The 18,184-nt window shown below is 39.9% G+C and overlaps 1 protein-coding gene across 4 annotated transcripts in view; it reads right to left on the reverse strand.

The window, feature by feature from the left end:
* Positions 1–1,308: 1,308 nt before the first annotated feature.
* pkn1a (protein kinase N1a) overlaps positions 1,309–18,184 on the reverse strand; it is a 63,213-nt gene continuing 46,337 nt past the window's right edge. For all 4 annotated transcript variants that reach the window (XM_058380408.1, XM_058380405.1, XM_058380407.1 and 1 more), the window contains exons 9-22: positions 17,254–17,397; positions 17,053–17,128; positions 16,466–16,598; positions 14,974–15,061; positions 14,613–14,692; positions 7,473–7,548; positions 7,265–7,356; positions 5,614–5,790; positions 5,467–5,529; positions 5,298–5,374; positions 5,074–5,216; positions 4,083–4,190; positions 3,845–3,925; positions 1,309–3,569 (exon numbers count right to left, since the gene is read on the reverse strand). In XM_058380408.1, coding sequence (XP_058236391.1) covers positions 3,366–3,569; positions 3,845–3,925; positions 4,083–4,190; positions 5,074–5,216; positions 5,298–5,374; positions 5,467–5,529; positions 5,614–5,790; positions 7,265–7,356; positions 7,473–7,548; positions 14,613–14,692; positions 14,974–15,061; positions 16,466–16,598; positions 17,053–17,128; positions 17,254–17,397 — 1,542 coding nt within the window. In that variant the 3' untranslated portion in view covers positions 1,309–3,365. The remainder of the gene's footprint in view (positions 3,570–3,844; positions 3,926–4,082; positions 4,191–5,073; positions 5,217–5,297; positions 5,375–5,466; positions 5,530–5,613; positions 5,791–7,264; positions 7,357–7,472; positions 7,549–14,612; positions 14,693–14,973; positions 15,062–16,465; positions 16,599–17,052; positions 17,129–17,253; positions 17,398–18,184) is intronic.

The following is an 18,184-nucleotide window of genomic DNA, read 5'->3' on the forward strand; positions in this document are numbered from 1 at the left end:
CAGTAAGCACCCAGCCCAGCCAGACTATGGCCTATGACGTACAGCATGTGAAATAAGTATTGAACGCATCACATCAGTATAAATATTTCTAAAGGGGCTATTGATGTGAAATTTTCACCAGATGTTGGTAACAAAGCATGCAATCCACACATGCACGCAAAGAAATCGAACCATAGATGTCCATAAATGAAGTTATGTGTAATAACTGTAATAAGTATTGAACACATGAAGAAAAAGGCATGGAAAGCCAAGACACCAGCTAAAATCAATCAGTAATTAGAAAGCAATCCTGCAATCGTCAGTGCAAATTAATATTAAATGGTTCAGTCCCATCTGAAGGCATATAAAAAAGGTGTCTCATTACCAAGGTGTCACACAAGAAACATCTCATGATGGGTAAAAGCAAAGAGCTCTCTTTCAAGACCTTCGCAACCTTTTTGTTGCAAAACATACTGGTGGCATTGGTTACAGGAGGATTTCAAAACTTCTGAATGTTCAGTGAGCACTGTTGGGCCATAATCCGGAAGTGGATAGAATATTATCTGTTATCTGTATTGTCTGTATCTATATCTGTTTCCTTTATTTTCATATGTTCACAGTAATAATACTGTAATAATCCTGTATCTAAAAATGATCATTTAAATCATTTATCTTTCAATTTCTAGAATGGGTCTCCGGTTTGATCCTGTGCTCAGGTTCCTGTCAGCATGGAGTTTTTGTGCATGTTCTACTCTTGTATATGTGAGTTTCCTCTGAGTTTACGCGCATCACAAAAGCATGCTGGAAGATGAACTGGTAACACTAAGTTGCCTTCGGATATGAATTAGTCGTTGAATGTGTGTGTGTGTGTGTCCGGTGCACTGTGAAGGACTGGTGTGTCATCCAGGGTCTATTCTGTCCCAGTGTTCCCAAGATCTTAGGATCAGACTGGACAATGTGACAATGCTGACCACTGTTCATCACCGAAAGTGTCTACAGTGGGGACATAAGCATCAGAACTGGACCATGGAGCAATGAAAGAAGAATCATGTTTTCTTTTACATGTAGATGGCTGGATGTGTGTGCATCACTAACCTGGGAAAGAGATGGCACTAGGATGCACTATAGGTAGAAGGAAAGCCGGTAGAGGCAGTGTGATGTTCTGGACAATGTTCTGCTGGGAAAACTTGTCTCCTGGCATTCATGTGGATGTTATTTTGAAACAGACCACCTACCTAAACATTGTTCCAGCCCAAGTCATGGCAACGGTATTCCTTAATGTCCTCTTTAAAAGCAGGTTAATATAATGGCTGATTAATTTATTTAGTCATTTATCTATTTATTTATTTATTTATTCATGTAGACAAACACAAAGGTTTTGTACAAGACATTTTTATAAATAGAGCTCATCTCAAACGCCGTGTAATAAGGGTACACTGGAAAGGCAGGATTCATACTGACCTCCAGATCACTGGAAACAGAAGCAGAGTGTTGTTCGATGTACTGTCCGGTTGTCACGATTGGCTGATGCACAGCCTTAAAAGACGTCTGCGGTCAAAAGGTTGACTAAGAAGTTGTGCTACAAGTTTGTCACAGTGTATTCATCATATGCCAAAGTCCATATTACACACAAAAAAAAACTATTACATTACAACAGCCAGTGATTCCAAGAGAGGGGATAATAAAATGGGTTTAAATGGAACAATAAAGGATGAGAAATAGTTCGCTACAGAACTAAAACAAGAAACAAACTAAAACCTCATCCTTCATTAAAAGAAAACACACATCAATTTTGGATCCAAACCAGTTATTTCCGTCAATTCAATAATTTTAAAGGTATTGGTCTAACCTTGTTTTTTTTGTTAAATATCAAGCTGTTCTTAGTTAAAATGTATGTGCTAGAGTCAGGGGTATAACCATTTGGATCAATTTAAACTCTTAAAACTACTAGACTGAATTGGGGCAACTACTACAAATCCATCCATCCATTTTCTATACCCGCTTTATTCCTAATTTAGGGTCACGGGGATCTGCTGGAGCCTATCCCAGGACACATTGGGCGAAAGGCAGGGGTACACCCTGGACAGGTCGCCAGTTTACTACAAATCATTTATTATGAATTTTAACTGATTATGAATCAGACAGAGACATGGGGTGTAAAAAGTAATTCTTATTTTTTAACTGTAAATAGATTTAGCAAGTTGATGTAAAGCTTAAAATAGTCCTTCTCTCATTCTCAATCGTCCTCAGTCCGCAGTCTCTAAACAAAGATGGTGACATATCGATCTCAGGCTACTAAATCAAACTGTAGTTTATCGTAACGGAGTATTGTCACATATTGTATGGTTTCCTTAAGAATCGAAGTCGTCTCATAAGATGAGCTGATTGATACGTTTCGAAGATTCGGAGATGTTTAATGAACGCTGGTTTTGGAGACTTCAGAACTCAAGTTAGGTTTAGCACAGGATCAGGAGTTAGTTTCAACTCATTTCGGTCTTAAACCTTTCTGTTTCTGATATAAGTTCAAAATAATGGTGTATAATGCCATGTGCAGGCTGTTATAACTGCAGTATAATACAGAGTTTGATTAATATCTGGAGTTTTTTGACGCATTTTCCAATTCTATAAGTTTAACCCTTGATGCTCTCTTTAGCTTTCATGATGACGTCTTTATAATATTATTTAGCCTTATTTTAGCATTATTTTAGCATTATAATAGCATTATTTTATTTCAAGTCATGATTCTTGTGTCACATTGTTCCATTCATTTCCAAGATCTTTCATTTCTTTTAGCTAAACATGCTTACAAGACAACTAGACTAGAGGGTTCTAAATCGACAGCGTCTAAATCGACAGCATATAAAGTTAAGGCATTCTCGTGGTATTTGAGAATGTAAAAGAGTTTCAGTGGGTCCAAACACCTTGTCAGGTAAGAACGAAAGAGGATCTTCTGTTACTGAATGGCTGTGAGGTTGAAAGTCAGAGATGGAGAAGCAACAAAAGGCTACATTTTCACTTGTTTTAAATGGGCAGTGGTAGCTCAGTGGTTAGGACGCTGTACACGTGGCTGGAAAGTTGGGAGTTCAAATCCCAGGACTGTATGAAAGCCACTGTCCTTGGTACTTGGATCGGATTCTGGCTCACGTCTGACAGATGAATAAATGTTATGAAGATTTAAAGGAAGAGTCCACGTTTCTTGCCGCTTTTGTCCTCCATCACAGTGTAAAACTCCACACATTTTCTTCCACTCACGAGCCCTTCGTCTTCGCTGAGTCACAGTGTAGTGGTTATGACCGTCTTTTTGTATAATATCACAGTGGGGAGAAATAAACAATCCTAGACGACTCCTGCGTGAGGTCTGACCTCGCCGTGGCCACGACAGGAGCTCAGCAGAGGTCGGAGACGTAGTCAAAGTCACGGAAGCTGTCCTGGTCCTTGCGCGAGAGCACGCGGGGTTCTCGTGGCGGCGTGAGGGTCGGTGCCTCCGTCGTGAATTCTTCATCAAAGTTACTCACGTCCTCTTTGTCTCCAATAGTGGGAACGAACGGAGGAGGAAGTTTACGCTGGAGGAGGGCCTCCCAGTCCATACTCTATACGCAGGAAAGAGAGAAAGAGGACAACAACCACGTTTACAAACTGTATTGGGAGTCGAGTCAGAATTTAATAGAGAAATCCTGAACATCAGACACCTGACATAACGACAGATTTAATTCTTATCGATAGTATTATTTACTGATGATTATTTATGCAAGAAGAATAGTGAGTGTTTCCTCACAAAGGAAATGCATATAATAATAAACGTTTCATCTTATTACAAGCAGCGTATAGTATATCCCCTAAAAGTCAAGCTGTTTCATTCACTTACCCTGAAGAAAGGCTGCTTCTTAACCTCCTCGGCATCTTTCTCACCAGATCCGAGCCTCCTCTCTGGATTCCTCCTCAACAGCTGTTGACGGAAACAAAACAACTCTTCAGAATCCAGTTCAACCTCCGATTTATTTTCAAGTAGTTTCCGTTCATTCACCATGTAATGTACACGCCTCTTGTATCTTATAATCAGGCTAAAACCTTAATCGTGTTCGTGCGTGCAAGAAAAAACCCACCCTCCTCATAATGCCGATCGCTTCTGACGACAGGAATCGTGGGTAACGGACTTCGTCGTTCACTATGCTGTCGAACACCTCCTCCTCGTCGTCTCCTGGAAACGGAGACTAGAAAGAAAGAGAAAGAGAAGAACAGATGGAAGGTGCAGAGGGAAGTGAGCGTTCGATGGTTTCCTCTGCGCGTTAAACATCTGGTTTAAAAGAAATCAGCCTGGAACTGTGAGACAGATGTTTGTAATAATAAACATCTCATTATTAAACAAACACTTTAGTGGTTTTGAACACCTGTAGTGCATACCTGTAGGTGTAGAGCTACCTGTTCTGCTAACTGACAACAACAAATAAAAGGTTTACTCAAAATAACAGATAACAGACAACCTGCTTCCCCAAAACTCACTTATAACCCATAATAAGTGTTGATAGAGATACAAATACACTCGTGTAATCGACTTATGGGACATTTTCAATCAGTATAAACAAATGAATGATTCTCTGGCTGTGAGTCTGATATAAATTGAGTCAGGATGTGAGACGTGTGTTTTTCCTTCTGTTGGATAACCTTACACGGAATTTTACTGGTTGAAGATAAACACCTTCATATTTTTCATTATATAAACAAGCAATTGGAGCATCTCAGAGAGCAGAAATGGGTTTGATATCAACATTTACAAGCAGATAGAAACATTTGTGTAGGGGGAAAAAAGATGCATTGAATATATTACCCCTAGTAGACAAGGGAAAAACTGTCTATTAGATCTATTTTATCTTAAGACTCTTAGATTATGAAGTTGATTTATTGAGAAATTTGTCCTCAGATGTTTTAAGCAAACAGATTTTCTGTTCTTGCCTCATGACAGGAAGACTTATCGTCTGATTTTTTTTCTGGGTTATTTTCTCTATGTAGCAGCTAAAGATTATGCTAAAAAATGCTGGAATATTCTCTTAAAAGCTTCACCTATGAACACACAACCACAGTGTCGCTCTGTCTCACCTCTCCAACAAGCATCTCATAGATCAGGACTCCGAGTCCCCACCAGTCCACCGCCCGTGTGTAGGAAGTGTCTGTCAAAACCTCCGGAGCCAGAAACTCTGGAGTGCCACAGAACGTACTGGTCCTGTCCCCAAAGCCCATACCTGGAAAAGAAACCCAGAATTGAGAAATCATTTTATTTAATGCTAATTCTAATGCTCACATACTCATATCACACACCCTACCTTCTTTACACAGGCCAAAGTCAGCTATTTTCACATATCCATCTGTATCGAGCAGCAGATTGTCCAATTTTAGGTCCCTGAGAATAAAGAAAGAGAAATCAATATAACTTCTCACAGCTCTAACAGAATATATTAATAGGATACAATGAAGGAGGGACAGGTTTCATACCTATATACAATCTTGTTGTCGTGTAAAAACTGAAGGCCAAGCACCACACAAGCAGCATAGAACCTGCAAACAGACACAAGTATCATGATGCACCTTCAAACCCTCCACAAAGTTGATCAGACGCCTCAACACACACAATCTACGTACACAGCCCGCGGCTCGGTGAACACGTCGGCGTGGATGTGCATCATCAGATCTCCTCCCGCTGTGTACTCCATGACAAAACACACATGCTCCGGTGTCTGGAAGCAAGCGAACAGATTGACCAGGAACGGGTGCTGAGAGCTGTTGACTATCTCAAAGATCCTCTTCTCACACATCAGGCTGATGAAGTGAAGGAGACATGAACAATAAGGATTTATGCATTAAGAGACTGTGTAGTGCATTATAACTGATATTCTGTCATGGCATCATCATCATGCAATAATATACACTGATCAGGCATAACATTATGAGCACTGAGAGGTGAAGTGAATAACATTGATGATCTCCTCATCATGGCACCTGTTAGTGGGGGGGATATATTACTCATTTTGTCCTCAAAGTTGATGTGTTAGAAGCAGGAAAAATGGGCAAGCATAATGATTTGAGCGAGTTTGACAAGGGCCAAATTGTGAAGTCAATATCTATCACTGATGGTCAAATTGCTGAAGAAGTTAATGCTGGTTCTGATATAAAGCATGTAAAGCATATAAAGCATTATAAAGATACAATGCATGACAGGTCAGGGCTGTTTTGGCAGCAAAAGGGGGACCAACACAATATTAGGCAGGTCGTCATAATGTTATGCCTGATCGGTGTCGATGCAATTCCACAACACACCACCAGAGGTCCCCACTGCCTGAACCACTTTCGCATCACTAACTGTTTATATCTACTAATATCCCTTTTGTGAAATCACACTTCTGAGCCTTCTTTTAATTTATTTCCTCATTTTTGCCTCAGTTTAATTATTTCCCACCCACTAGCTAGCTCTACCCTATCACACAACAGCTACCTAGGATTGCACTTACAATCTCCTGACAATAAAGTAAATGCTTTTCTGCTGCTACTGAGCCTTGTTTAATCACGTATATACACCGATCAGGCATAACATTATGAACACTGAGAGGTGAAGTGAGTAACACTGATGATCTCCTCATCATGGCACCTGTTAGTGGGTGGGATATATTAGGCAGCAAGTGAACATTTTGTCCTCAAAGTTGATGTGTTAGAAGCAGGAAAAATGGACAAGCTGTGATGGCTAGGCCACTGGATCAGAGCATCTCCAAAACTGCAGCTCTTGTGGGGTGTTCCCGGTCTGCAGTGGTCAGTATCTATCAAAAGTGGTCCAAGGAAGGAACAGTGGTGAACCTGGGACAGGGTCATGGGCGGTCAAGGCTCACTGATGTACGTGGGTGGTGAAGGCTGGCCCGTGTGATCCGATCTAACAGATGAGCTACTGTTGCTCAAATTGCTGAAGAAGTTAATGCTGGTTCTGATAGAAAGGTGTCCGAATACGCAGTGCATGACGGGTCAGGGCTGTTTTTGAAGCAAAAGGGGACCAACACAATATTACGCAGGTGGTCATAATGTTATGCCTGATCGGTGTATCTTTCAGAATGTTTTCTTAGCTTCTCCACACTCCACCTATCAAGTGGCTTTTTTTGCTGTTAGAAGTGAATTTCTAGTTTTGTCCTTTTAACCTGAGTTCTGATCCTGATCTGATCGAGATCTTTAAACTCAGCACTTCTAGCTCTCCCCATGTTGTGAGTTACAGATTCCATCATACTCTAAACACATCCTGATGTACACTTGCCTCTCCACTTCATCTCTGGCCACAATGTCTCCTTTCTTCAGGGCTTTGATGGCATACGTCAAGCCTGATTTCTTATATTCCGCCAGCAATACCTGGAAAAGTCATTTACGGAAGTCATTTACTGTAAAATAAAATGCAGCATGGCCGAGCGCAGAAACCGAAACATTAAAAGACAAAACATAAAAAGTCATAAAAAGATAAAGTTTACCTTGCCAAAATGACCTCTACCCAGCACTGCGATCAACCTGAAATCCTGAAGCCCCAGAGGAGTTTTCTTCTGTTTACTGCAGAAGACCACACACACACACACACACACACACAAACAATGTGTACAAAAAGGGCAAAATACAGCAATTATGTATAAATATTTGTGTGTATGTGAGTGTTTGTGTGTGTGTGTGTGAGAGTTTCTCTTTGTGTGTGTGTGTGTGTTTGTATGAATGTTTGTATGAGTGTTTGTGTGTGTGTGTGTGAGTTTCTCTTTGTGTGTGTGTGTGTGTTTGTATGAATGTTTGTATGAGTGTTTGTGTGTGTGTTTGTGTGTGCACATGTCTTTGTGTGAGTGTTTCTCTGTGTGTGTGTGTGTGTTTATGTGTGTGCACATGTCTTTGTGTGAGTGTTTCTGTGTGTGTGTGTGTGTGTGTTTATGTGTGTGCACATGTCTTTGTGTGAGTGTTTCTCTGTGTGTGTGTGTGTGTGTGTTTATGTGTGTGCACATGTCTTTGTGTGAGTGTTTCTGTGTGTGTGTGTGTGTGTGTGTGTTTATGTGTGTGCACATGTCTTTGTGTGAGTGTTTCTCTGTGTGTGTGTGTGTGTGTGTGTGTGTGTGTGTGTTTATGTGTGTGCACATGTCTTTGTGTGAGTGTTTCTCTGTGTGTGTGTGTGTGTTTGTGTGTGCACATGTCTTTGTGTGAGTGTTTCTGTGTGTGTGTGTGTGTTTATGTGTGTGCACATGTCTTTGAGTGAGTCTTTCTGTGTGTGTGTGTTTGTGTATGTGTGTGTGTCTGTGTGTTTCCGTGCATATGTGTGTGTGTGTTTATGTGCATGTGTTTGTGTGTGTGTGATTCTGTGTGTGTGTGTGAGAGTGTATTTCTGTGTGTGTATGTGAGAAAGTGTGTATGTGAGTGTTTATGTGTATGTGAGTGTGTGTGTGTGTATATGTGTGTTTGTGTGTGAGAAAGTGTGTATGTGAGTGTTTATGTGAGTGTATGTGTGTGCATGTGTGTGAGTATGTGTGTGTGTGTGTATGTGAGAAAGTGTGTACGTGAATGTTTATGTGTATGTGAGTGTGTGTGTGTGTATGTGTGTGTGTGAGAAAGTGTGTATGTGAGTGTTTATGTGTGTGTGTGTGTGTGAGAAAGTGTGTATGTGAGTGTTTATGTGTGTGTGTGTGAGAAAGTGTGTACGTGAGTGTTTATGTGTATGTGAGTGTGTGTGTGTGTATGTGTGTGTGTGAGAAAGTGTGTATGTGAGTGTTTGTGTGTGTGTGTGTGTGTGAGAAAGTGTGTATGTGAGTGTTTATGTGTGTGTGTGTGAGAAAGTGTGTACGTGAGTGTTTATGTGTATGTGAGTGTTTATGTGTATGTGAGTGTTTATGTGTATGTGAGTGTGTGTGTGTGTGCGAGAAAGTGTGTACATGAGTGTTTGTGTATGTGAGTGTGTGTGTGTGTGTTTATGTGTGTGCACATGTCTTTGTGTGAGTGTTTCTGTGTGTGTGTGTGTGTGTGTTTATGTGTGTGCACATGTCTTTGTGTGAGTGTTTCTGTGTGTGTGTGTGTGTGTGTTTATGTGTGTGCACATGTCTTTGTGTGAGTGTTTCTCTGTGTGTGTGTGTGTGTGTGTTTATGTGTGTGCACATGTCTTTGTGTGAGTGTTTCTCTGTGTGTGTGTGTGTGTGTGTGTTTATGTGTGTGCACATGTCTTTGTGTGAGTGTTTCTCTGTGTGTGTGTGTGTGTTTGTGTGTGCACATGTCTTTGTGTGAGTGTTTCTGTGTGTGTGTGTGTGTTTATGTGTGTGCACATGTCTTTGAGTGAGTCTTTCTGTGTGTGTGTGTTTGTGTATGTGTGTGTGTCTGTGTGTTTCCGTGCATATGTGTGTGTGTGTTTATGTGCATGTGTTTGTGTGTGTGTGATTCTGTGTGTGTGTGTGAGAGTGTATTTCTGTGTGTGTATGTGAGAAAGTGTGTATGTGAGTGTTTATGTGTATGTGAGTGTGTGTGTGTGTATATGTGTGTTTGTGTGTGAGAAAGTGTGTATGTGAGTGTTTATGTGAGTGTATGTGTGTGCATGTGTGTGAGTATGTGTGTGTGTGTGTGTATGTGAGAAAGTGTGTACGTGAATGTTTATGTGTATGTGAGTGTGTGTGTGTGTATGTGTGTGTGTGAGAAAGTGTGTATGTGAGTGTTTATGTGTGTGTGTGTGTGTGAGAAAGTGTGTATGTGAGTGTTTATGTGTGTGTGTGTGAGAAAGTGTGTACGTGAGTGTTTATGTGTATGTGAGTGTGTGTGTGTGTATGTGTGTGTGTGAGAAAGTGTGTATGTGAGTGTTTGTGTGTGTGTGTGTGTGAGAAAGTGTGTATGTGAGTGTTTATGTGTGTGTGTGTGAGAAAGTGTGTACGTGAGTGTTTATGTGTATGTGAGTGTTTATGTGTATGTGAGTGTGTGTGTGTGTGCGAGAAAGTGTGTACATGAGTGTTTGTGTATGTGAGTGTGTGTGTGTGAGAAAGTGTGTACGTGAGTGTTTATGTGTATGTGAGTGTGTGTGTGTGTGTGTGAGAAAGTGTGTACGTGAGTGTTTGTGTATGTGAGTGTGTGTGTGTGAGAAAGTGTGTACGTGAGTGTTTATGTGTATGTGAGTGTTTATGTGTATGTGAGTGTGTGTGTGTGTGAGAAAGTGTGTACGTGAGTGTTTATGTGTGTGTGTGTGTGTGTGTGAGTGAGAAAGTGTGTACGTGAGTGTGTGTGTGTGTGAGAAAGTGTGTACGTGAGTGTTTATGTGTATGTGTGTGTGTGTGTGAGAAAGTGTGTACGTGAGTGTTTATGTGTATGTGAGTGTTTATGTGTATGTGAGTGTTTATGTGTATGTGAGTGTGTGTGTGTGAGAAAGTGTGTACGTGAGTGTTTATGTGTATGTGAGTGTTTATGTGTATGTGAGTGTTTATGTGTATGTTAGTGTGTGTGTGTGAGAAAGTGTGTACGTGAGTGTTTATGTGTATGTGAGTGTTTATGTGTATGTGAGTGTGTGTGTGTGTGTGTGTGTGAGAAAGTGTGTACGTGAGTGTTTGTGTATGTGAGTGTGTGTGTGTGAGAAAGTGTGTACGTGAGTGTTTATGTGTATGTGAGTGTTTATGTGTATGTGAATGTTTATGTGTATGTTAGTGTGTGTGTGTGAGAAAGTGTGTACGTGAGTGTTTATGTGTATGTGAGTGTTTATGTGTATGTGAGTGTTTATGTGTATGTTAGTGTGTGTGTGTGAGAAAGTGTGTACGTGAGTGTTTATGTGTATGTGAGTGTTTATGTGTATGTGAGTGTGTGTGTGTGTGTGTGAGAAAGTGTGTACGTGAGTGTTTGTGTGTATGTGAGTGTTTATGTGTATGTGAGTGTTTATGTGTATGTTAGTGTGTGTGTGTGAGAAAGTGTGTACGTGAGTGTTTATGTGTATGTGAGTGTTTATGTGTATGTGAGTGTTTATGTGTATGTTAGTGTGTGTGTGTGAGAAAGTGTGTACGTGAGTGTTTATGTGTATGTGAGTGTTTGTGTATGAGTGTGTGTGTGTGTGTGAGAAAGTGTGTATGTGAGTGTTTGTGTATGTGAGTGTGTGTGTGTGAGAAAGTGTGTACGTGAGTGTTTATGTGTATGTGAGTGTGTGTGTGTGAGAAAGTGTGTACGTGAGTGTTTATGTGTATGTGAGTGTTTATGTGTATTTGAGTGTGTGTGTGAGAAAGTGTGTACGTGAGTGTTTGTGTATGTGAGTGTTTATGTGTATGTGAGTGTTTATGTGTATGTGAGTGTGTGTGTGTGAGAAAGTGTGTACGTGAGTGTTTATGTGTATGTGAGTGTGTGTGTGTGTATGTGTGTGTGAGAAAGTGTGTACGTGAGTGTTTATGTGTATGTGAGTGTGTGTGTGTGAGAAAGTGTGTACGTGAGTGTTTATGTGTATGTGAGTGTGTGTGTGTGTGTGTGTGTGTGTGTGTGAGAAAGTGTGTACGTGAGTGTTTGTGTATGTGAGTGTTTATGTGTATGTGAGTGTGTGTGTGTGTGAGAAAGTGTGTACGTGAGTGTTTATGTGTATGTGAGTGTGTGTGTGTGAGAAAGTGTGTACGTGAGTGTTTATGTGTATTTGAGTGTGTGTGTGAGAAAGTGTGTACGTGAGTGTTTATGTGTATGTGAGTGTGTGTGTGAGAAAGTGTGTACGTGAGTGTTTATGTGTATGTGAGTGTGTGTGTGTGTGTGAGAAAGTGTGTACGTGAGTGTTTATGTGTATGTGAGTGTTTATGTGTATGAGTGTGTGTGTGTGTGAGAAAGTGTGTACGTGAGTGTTTATGTGTATGTGAGTGTTTGTGTATGTGAGTGTGTGTGTGTGTGAGAAAGTGTGTACGTGAGTGTTTATGTGTATGTGAGTGTTTGTGTACGTGAGTGTGTGTGTGTGTGAGAGAAAGTGTGTACGTGAGTGTTTATGTGTATGTGAGTGTGTGTGTGTGAGAAAGTGTGTACGTGAGTGTTTATGTGTATGTGAGTGTGTGTGAGAAAGTGTGTACGTGAGTGTTTATGTGTATGTGAGTGTGTGTGAGAAAGTGTGTACGTGAGTGTTTGTGTATGTGAGTGAGTGTGTGTGAGAAAGTGTGTACGTGAGTGTTTATGTGTATGTGAGTGTGTGTGTGTGTGAGAAAGTGTGTACGTGAGTGTTTATGTGTATGTGAGTGTTTATGTGTATGTGAGTGTGTGTGTGTGTGTGTGAGAAAGTGTGTACGTGAGTGTTTATGTGTATGTGAGTGTGTGTGTGTGAGAAAGTGTGTACGTGAGTGTTTATGTGTATGTGTGTGTGTGTGAGAAAGTGTGTACGTGAGTGTTTATGTGTATGTGAGTGTGTGTGTGTGTGTGAGAAAGTGTGTACGTGAGTGTTTATGTGTATGTGAGTGTTTATGTGTATGTGTGTGTGTGTGTGTGTGAGAAAGTGTGTACGTGAGTGTTTATGTGTATGTGAGTGTTTATGTGTATGTGTGTGTGTGTGAGAAAGTGTGTACGTGAGTGTTTATGTGTATGTGAGTGTGTGTGAGAAAGTGTGTACGTGAGTGTTTATGTGTATGTGAGTGTGTGTGAGAAAGTGTGTACGTGTGTGTTTATGTGTATGTGAGTGTGTGTGTGTGAGAAAGTGTGTACGTGAGTGTTTGTGTATGTGTTTATGTGTATGTCTGTGTGTGTGTGAGAAAGTGTGTACGTGAGTGTTTATGTGTATGTGAGTGTGTGTGTGTGAGAAAGTGTGTACGTGAGTGTTTATGTGTATGTGAGTGTGTGTGTGAGAAAGTGTGTACGTGAGTGTTTATGTGTATGTGAGTGTTTATGTGTATGTGAGTGTTTATGTGTATGTGAGTGTTTATGTGTACGTGAGTGTTTATGTGTATGTGAGTGTTTGTGTATGTGAGTGTGTGTGAGAAAGTGTGTATGTGAGTGTTTATGTGTATGTGAGTGTGTGTGTGTGAGAAAGTGTGTACGTGAGTGTTTATGTGTATGTGAGTGTTTATGTGTATGTTAGTGTGTGTGTGTGTGTGTGTGTGAGAAAGTGTGTATGTGAGTGTTTGTGTATGTGAGTGTGTGTGTGTGTGTGTGAGAAAGTGTGTATGTGAGTGTTTATATGTATGTGAGTGTGTGTGTGTGTGTGAGAAAGTGTGTATGTGAGTGTTTATGTGTATGTGAGTATGTGTGTGTGTGTGAGAAAGTGTGTATGTGAGTGTTTATGTGTATGTGAGTGTGTGTGTGTGAGAAAGTGTGTATGTGAGTGTTTATGTGTATGTGAGTGTGTGTGTGTGTGTGTGTGAGAAAGTGTGTATGTGAGTGTTTATGTGTATGTGAGTGTGTGTGTGTGTGTGAGAAAGTGTGTACGTGAGTGTTTATGTGTATGTGAGTGTGTGTGTGTGAGAAAGTGTGTACGTGAGTGTTTATGTGTATGTGAGTGTTTATGTGTATGTGTGTGTGTGTGTGTGTGTGAGAAAGTGTGTACGTGAGTGTTTATGTGTATGTGAGTGTGTGTGAGAAAGTGTGTACGTGAGTGTTTATGTGTATGTGAGTGTGTGTGTGTGAGAAAGTGTGTACGTGAGTGTTTGTGTATGTGTTTATGTGTATGTGTGTGTGCGTGTGTGTGTGAGAAAGTGTGTACGTGAGTGTTTATGTGTATGTGAGTGTGTGTGTGTGAGAAAGTGTGTACGTGAGTGTTTATGTGTATGTGAGTGTGTGTGTGAGAAAGTGTGTACGTGAGTGTTTGTGTATGTGAGTGTTTGTGTGTGAGTGTGTGTGTGTGTGAGAAAGTGTGTACGTGAGTGTTTATGTGTATGTGAGTGTGTGTGTGAGAAAGTGTGTACGTGAGTGTTTATGTGTATGTGAGTGTTTATGTGTACGTGAGTGTTTATGTGTATGTGAGTGTGTGTGAGAAAGTGTGTATGTGAGTGTTTATGTGTATGTGAGTGTGTGTGTGAGAAAGTGTGTACGTGAGTGTTTGTGTATGTGAGTGTTTATGTGTATGTTAGTGTGTGTGTGTGTGAGAAAGTGTGTATGTGAGTGTTTGTGTATGTGAGTGTGTGTGTGTGTGTGTGTGAGAAAGTGTGTATGTGAGTGTTTATGTGTATGTGAGTGTGAGAAAGTGTGTATGTGAGTGTTTATGTGTATGTGAGTGTGTGTGTGTGTGTGTGTGAGAAAGTGTGTATGTGAGTGTTTATGTGTATGTGAGTGTGTGTGTGTGAGAAAGTGTGTATGTGAGTGTTTATGTGTATGTGAGTGTGTGTGTGTGTGTGTGAGAAAGTGTGTATGTGAGTGTTTATGTGTATGTGAGTGTGTGTGTGTGAGAAAGTGTGTATGTGAGTGTTTATGTGTATGTGAGTGTGTGTGTGTGTGAGAAAGTGTGTATGTGAGTGTTTATGTGTATGTGAGTGTGTGTGTGAGAAAGTGTGTATGTGAGTGTTTATGTGTATGTGAGTGTGTGTGTGTGAGAGAAAGTGTGTATGTGAGTGTTTATGTGTATGTGAGTGTGTGTGTGTGTGTGTGAGAAAGTGTGTATGTGAGTGTTTATGTGTATGTGAGTGTGTGTGTGTGTGTGTGTGAGAAAGTGTGTATGTGAGTGTGTGTGTGTGTGTGTGCACCTGCTGAGTGAGTATGTTCTGTTGGGTCGTTGAGGTGTAGAGTCTTGAGGAGAGCTTGGCTCGGTGACATGTGGTCTCTCCTGAAATCATGACGAGGAAGAAACAAATGAATGGCAGAAGCCAGAGAGTAAAGAGTGAGAGCAGACCCTGGACACATCATTCATACAAAATTCATCTGAATCCGGTGTTGTAGAAATAAATCAGGATGTATTAATGTGACATCGCTATTTATCACGCAGACATTCAGGGAAGTAGAAAAGAAACTCTGTAAACCCATCCTCGGAGAATTTACTAATGGAGAGGACAGACGCAGATATTACATTACAGACGTCTTCATCTGCTAATGTCTCTGTTCTCTCACCGGTGTCTGTCCATCTGTCATGTCTCTCCTGAGCTCCACTTTCATCGGGGAATCCGAGTCTAGGCTCAGTTTCTCTACAGAGATCTCCCTACATCACACACACACACACACACACACACAAAGACAAGAAGAGAGAGAGAACCACAGATAAAATGCCCAGACTTTGCAAAGGTCTACAATATAAATACAACTGAATCAAACCCATGTCACGAAGGCAGAGTGAAGTGTTTTTGCAGGAAAACCTTTAATTTTATTCATTTTTTTAAACACGTTGGTATTTACCATTTCCAGAAAATAGGGAATAAATGGGAAAGCCTGAATGTCTGAGAGCTAGTACTGCAATATCATATCACATTACACATCACTTTAAAAGAATCTGTTTGGAAACGTAGAGCTTCCTTTAGATATTTACAGGACAAGGTAAAAATTAATATTGTACAGACTGATGAATTATTCATTTTCTGTGATTTAGCAAATCCAGTACCTCCAGGAGAGTGCGATGTTATGATCACGAAAATCAAGCAAACTCTATGATATTTGCAATTTTATAAAATGATAAAAGATTTGGATTTGGGCCACGGATTTAATCCAAGACACACCGTGTGACGTCGTCATGTCCCGCATGAGGACAGCCATCAGAGAAAGTAAATAAATAAATAAATAAATAAATAAAATAAAATAAAATAAACCCCATAAAAACAAGTTGTATCGCATAGCTTTAAAAAAGCTGCTCAAAAATCGAGCACTTTTGGTCTGCAATAACCACAAAGAAATATTCCTGGATAAGCTGCAAGATCAATTTAAATTAGGGACAAATTTCCTGTTTTATTTAATATTATTTTATTCTTTTTTAACTGCTAGTTTTTTATTTATTTTATTTATTTATTTATTTATTTTAATTTATTATCTGTATGGTGACCTTGAGTGACTAGAAAGGCGGCAATAAATAAAATGTATTATTATTGTTGTTGTTTTGTTATTAATATTATTATTGTTTTATTATTATTATTGTTTTTTTATTATTATTATTACTGTTGTTTTATTATTATTATTATTATTATTATTATTATTATTATTGTTGTTGTTTTATTATTATTATTGTTGTTGTTTCATTATTATTATTATTATTATTATTATTAATTCAAATGTAAAACGTATAATTTATTACCCCGAATTTCTACATTTCTGTAAAGCTGCATTGTGACAATATCCAGAGTTAAAAGTGCTTTAAAATTTAGCTGAAATTAAGACCCTAATTAATTCATATTATTATTTCCTATTAATTATGTCTAAAACTCAGCAAATAATCAGGTCTAATTCCTCGAAGAATCAACTCAAGCTTATTCACAGATGCATAAAAACTTTGAATTGTGATAGGAACACTGAGAAACATCCTTTTTTTGCTGTAGAGAATCCATTTCCATAAAAAGCTTCGTTATATCTGATCCTATTCCTCGTGGCTGTGTTACTGTATTATTAATGTGTGCATTACCCAGTGTGTATTGTGTGAGCTGCATTAGGACTGTAGGTTCCCGTGTTGTTAACGGTCGGGATGGCGTTCCTTAACAGCCGCACCCACGTGCCGATATCCACGTTCATCTGGCGGGCGCGCAGGAAAGCTTTACCTGTCAATAAACACACACACACACACACACACAATTAAACACACACTCACTAAGCTCCTCTAAGACTTTCTGAGAGCTCTTATTTACACAACTATTACTTTTCTGTTTTTATCCACCCAAGCTCTTTTTATTTCCCTGATCCACTTCTCTTTCAGTGTGTGTGTGTATGTGTGTGTGTGTGTGTATTTTTATACACGGTTATATAAAGTCTACATCCATACATGACCTTAAGAGAGTGTGAACTTGGAGCGGGTGTTTGATCAGGACATTAGAATATCCAGTCAGTTGAAAGCAGATGAGGTGCAGATGTGGAAAATATGCGGCTACATGTTTATAGTCACACTGAGTCTTTCACATCAACACGTCTACGTGACGTTACTGAAGAACCAGAGATCAAGTCTCGTCTTGAGTGAACGAGTACATCGGGGGTAAAAGACGACGGTTGTTGGTTTACCCTGTTGCTTAGAGAATACTTTCTTCTGTCTCTTGAGACGTGGAACTCTTTCGATGACCGGGTTAAAGAATGTCACCTGGAACACACACACACACACACATGAGGAATGGGACACAACATGAGAGAAAGGACTGACAGTCACAACATCCTTATAAATGGATGAATACATAAGGCTGTGTGTGTGTGTGTGTGTGTGTGTACCTCAGCTAGCAGCAGGCCCTGTGGTTCCAGCTCCAGCTTAACTGTGTGTTTCTGGTTATCCAGGAAATCCTCCAGCTTCAGGAATTTCAGTGCACACAGAGAGCGATAGTCTCTCCAATACACAGCTATCTCCATTTCTCTAGACTACACACACACACACACACACACACACACACAAATCCATAGCTCTGAGAGTGTATACGAGCTTACATAGTAACCCAAATCTATAAAAATGAATTAACTAAATTATTATAGGGATTACAAAGAATGACTAAATGCAAAGCATACACAATTTTGTTTTTTCTCGAATTCCTCTGTGATTATTTTCATCCATCTTTAAGCTCTCTTATTTAAAACATTAAGAAACTATGTTAACATTCTACAGACATATGAAACCTAGATTACATTTACATTTTAGAGCTCACTCTAAAAGTGTTGAATTCTTTCAATTCCAATTAGCTGATCTTTTCACTAAGAATGATGTGTCATAGATATAATATTGTGTTATACACCGATCAGGCATAACATTATGACCACTGAGAGGTGCCATGAATAGCACTGATGATCTCCTCATCATGGCACCTGTTAGTGGGTGGGATATATTAGGCAGCAAGTGAACATTTTGTCCTCAAAGTTGATGTGTTAGAAGCAGGAAAAATGGACAAGCATAAGGATTTGAGCGAAGGACCAAATTGTGATGGCTAGACGACTGGATCAGAGCATCTCCAAAACTGCAGCTCTTGTGGGGTGTTCCCAGTCTGCAGTGGTCAGTATCTATCAAAAGTGGTCCAAGGAAGGAACAGTGGTGATCCAACAGACGAGCTACTGTTGCTCAAATTGCTGAAGAAGTTAATGCTGGTTCTGATAGAAAGGTGTCAGAATATACAGTGCATGATGGGTCAGGGCTGTTTTGGCAGCAAAAGGGGGACTG

Source organism: Hemibagrus wyckioides, linkage group LG26, assembly GCF_019097595.1.
Source record: "Hemibagrus wyckioides isolate EC202008001 linkage group LG26, SWU_Hwy_1.0, whole genome shotgun sequence".
Classification (NCBI taxonomy): Eukaryota; Metazoa; Chordata; class Actinopteri; order Siluriformes; family Bagridae; genus Hemibagrus; species Hemibagrus wyckioides.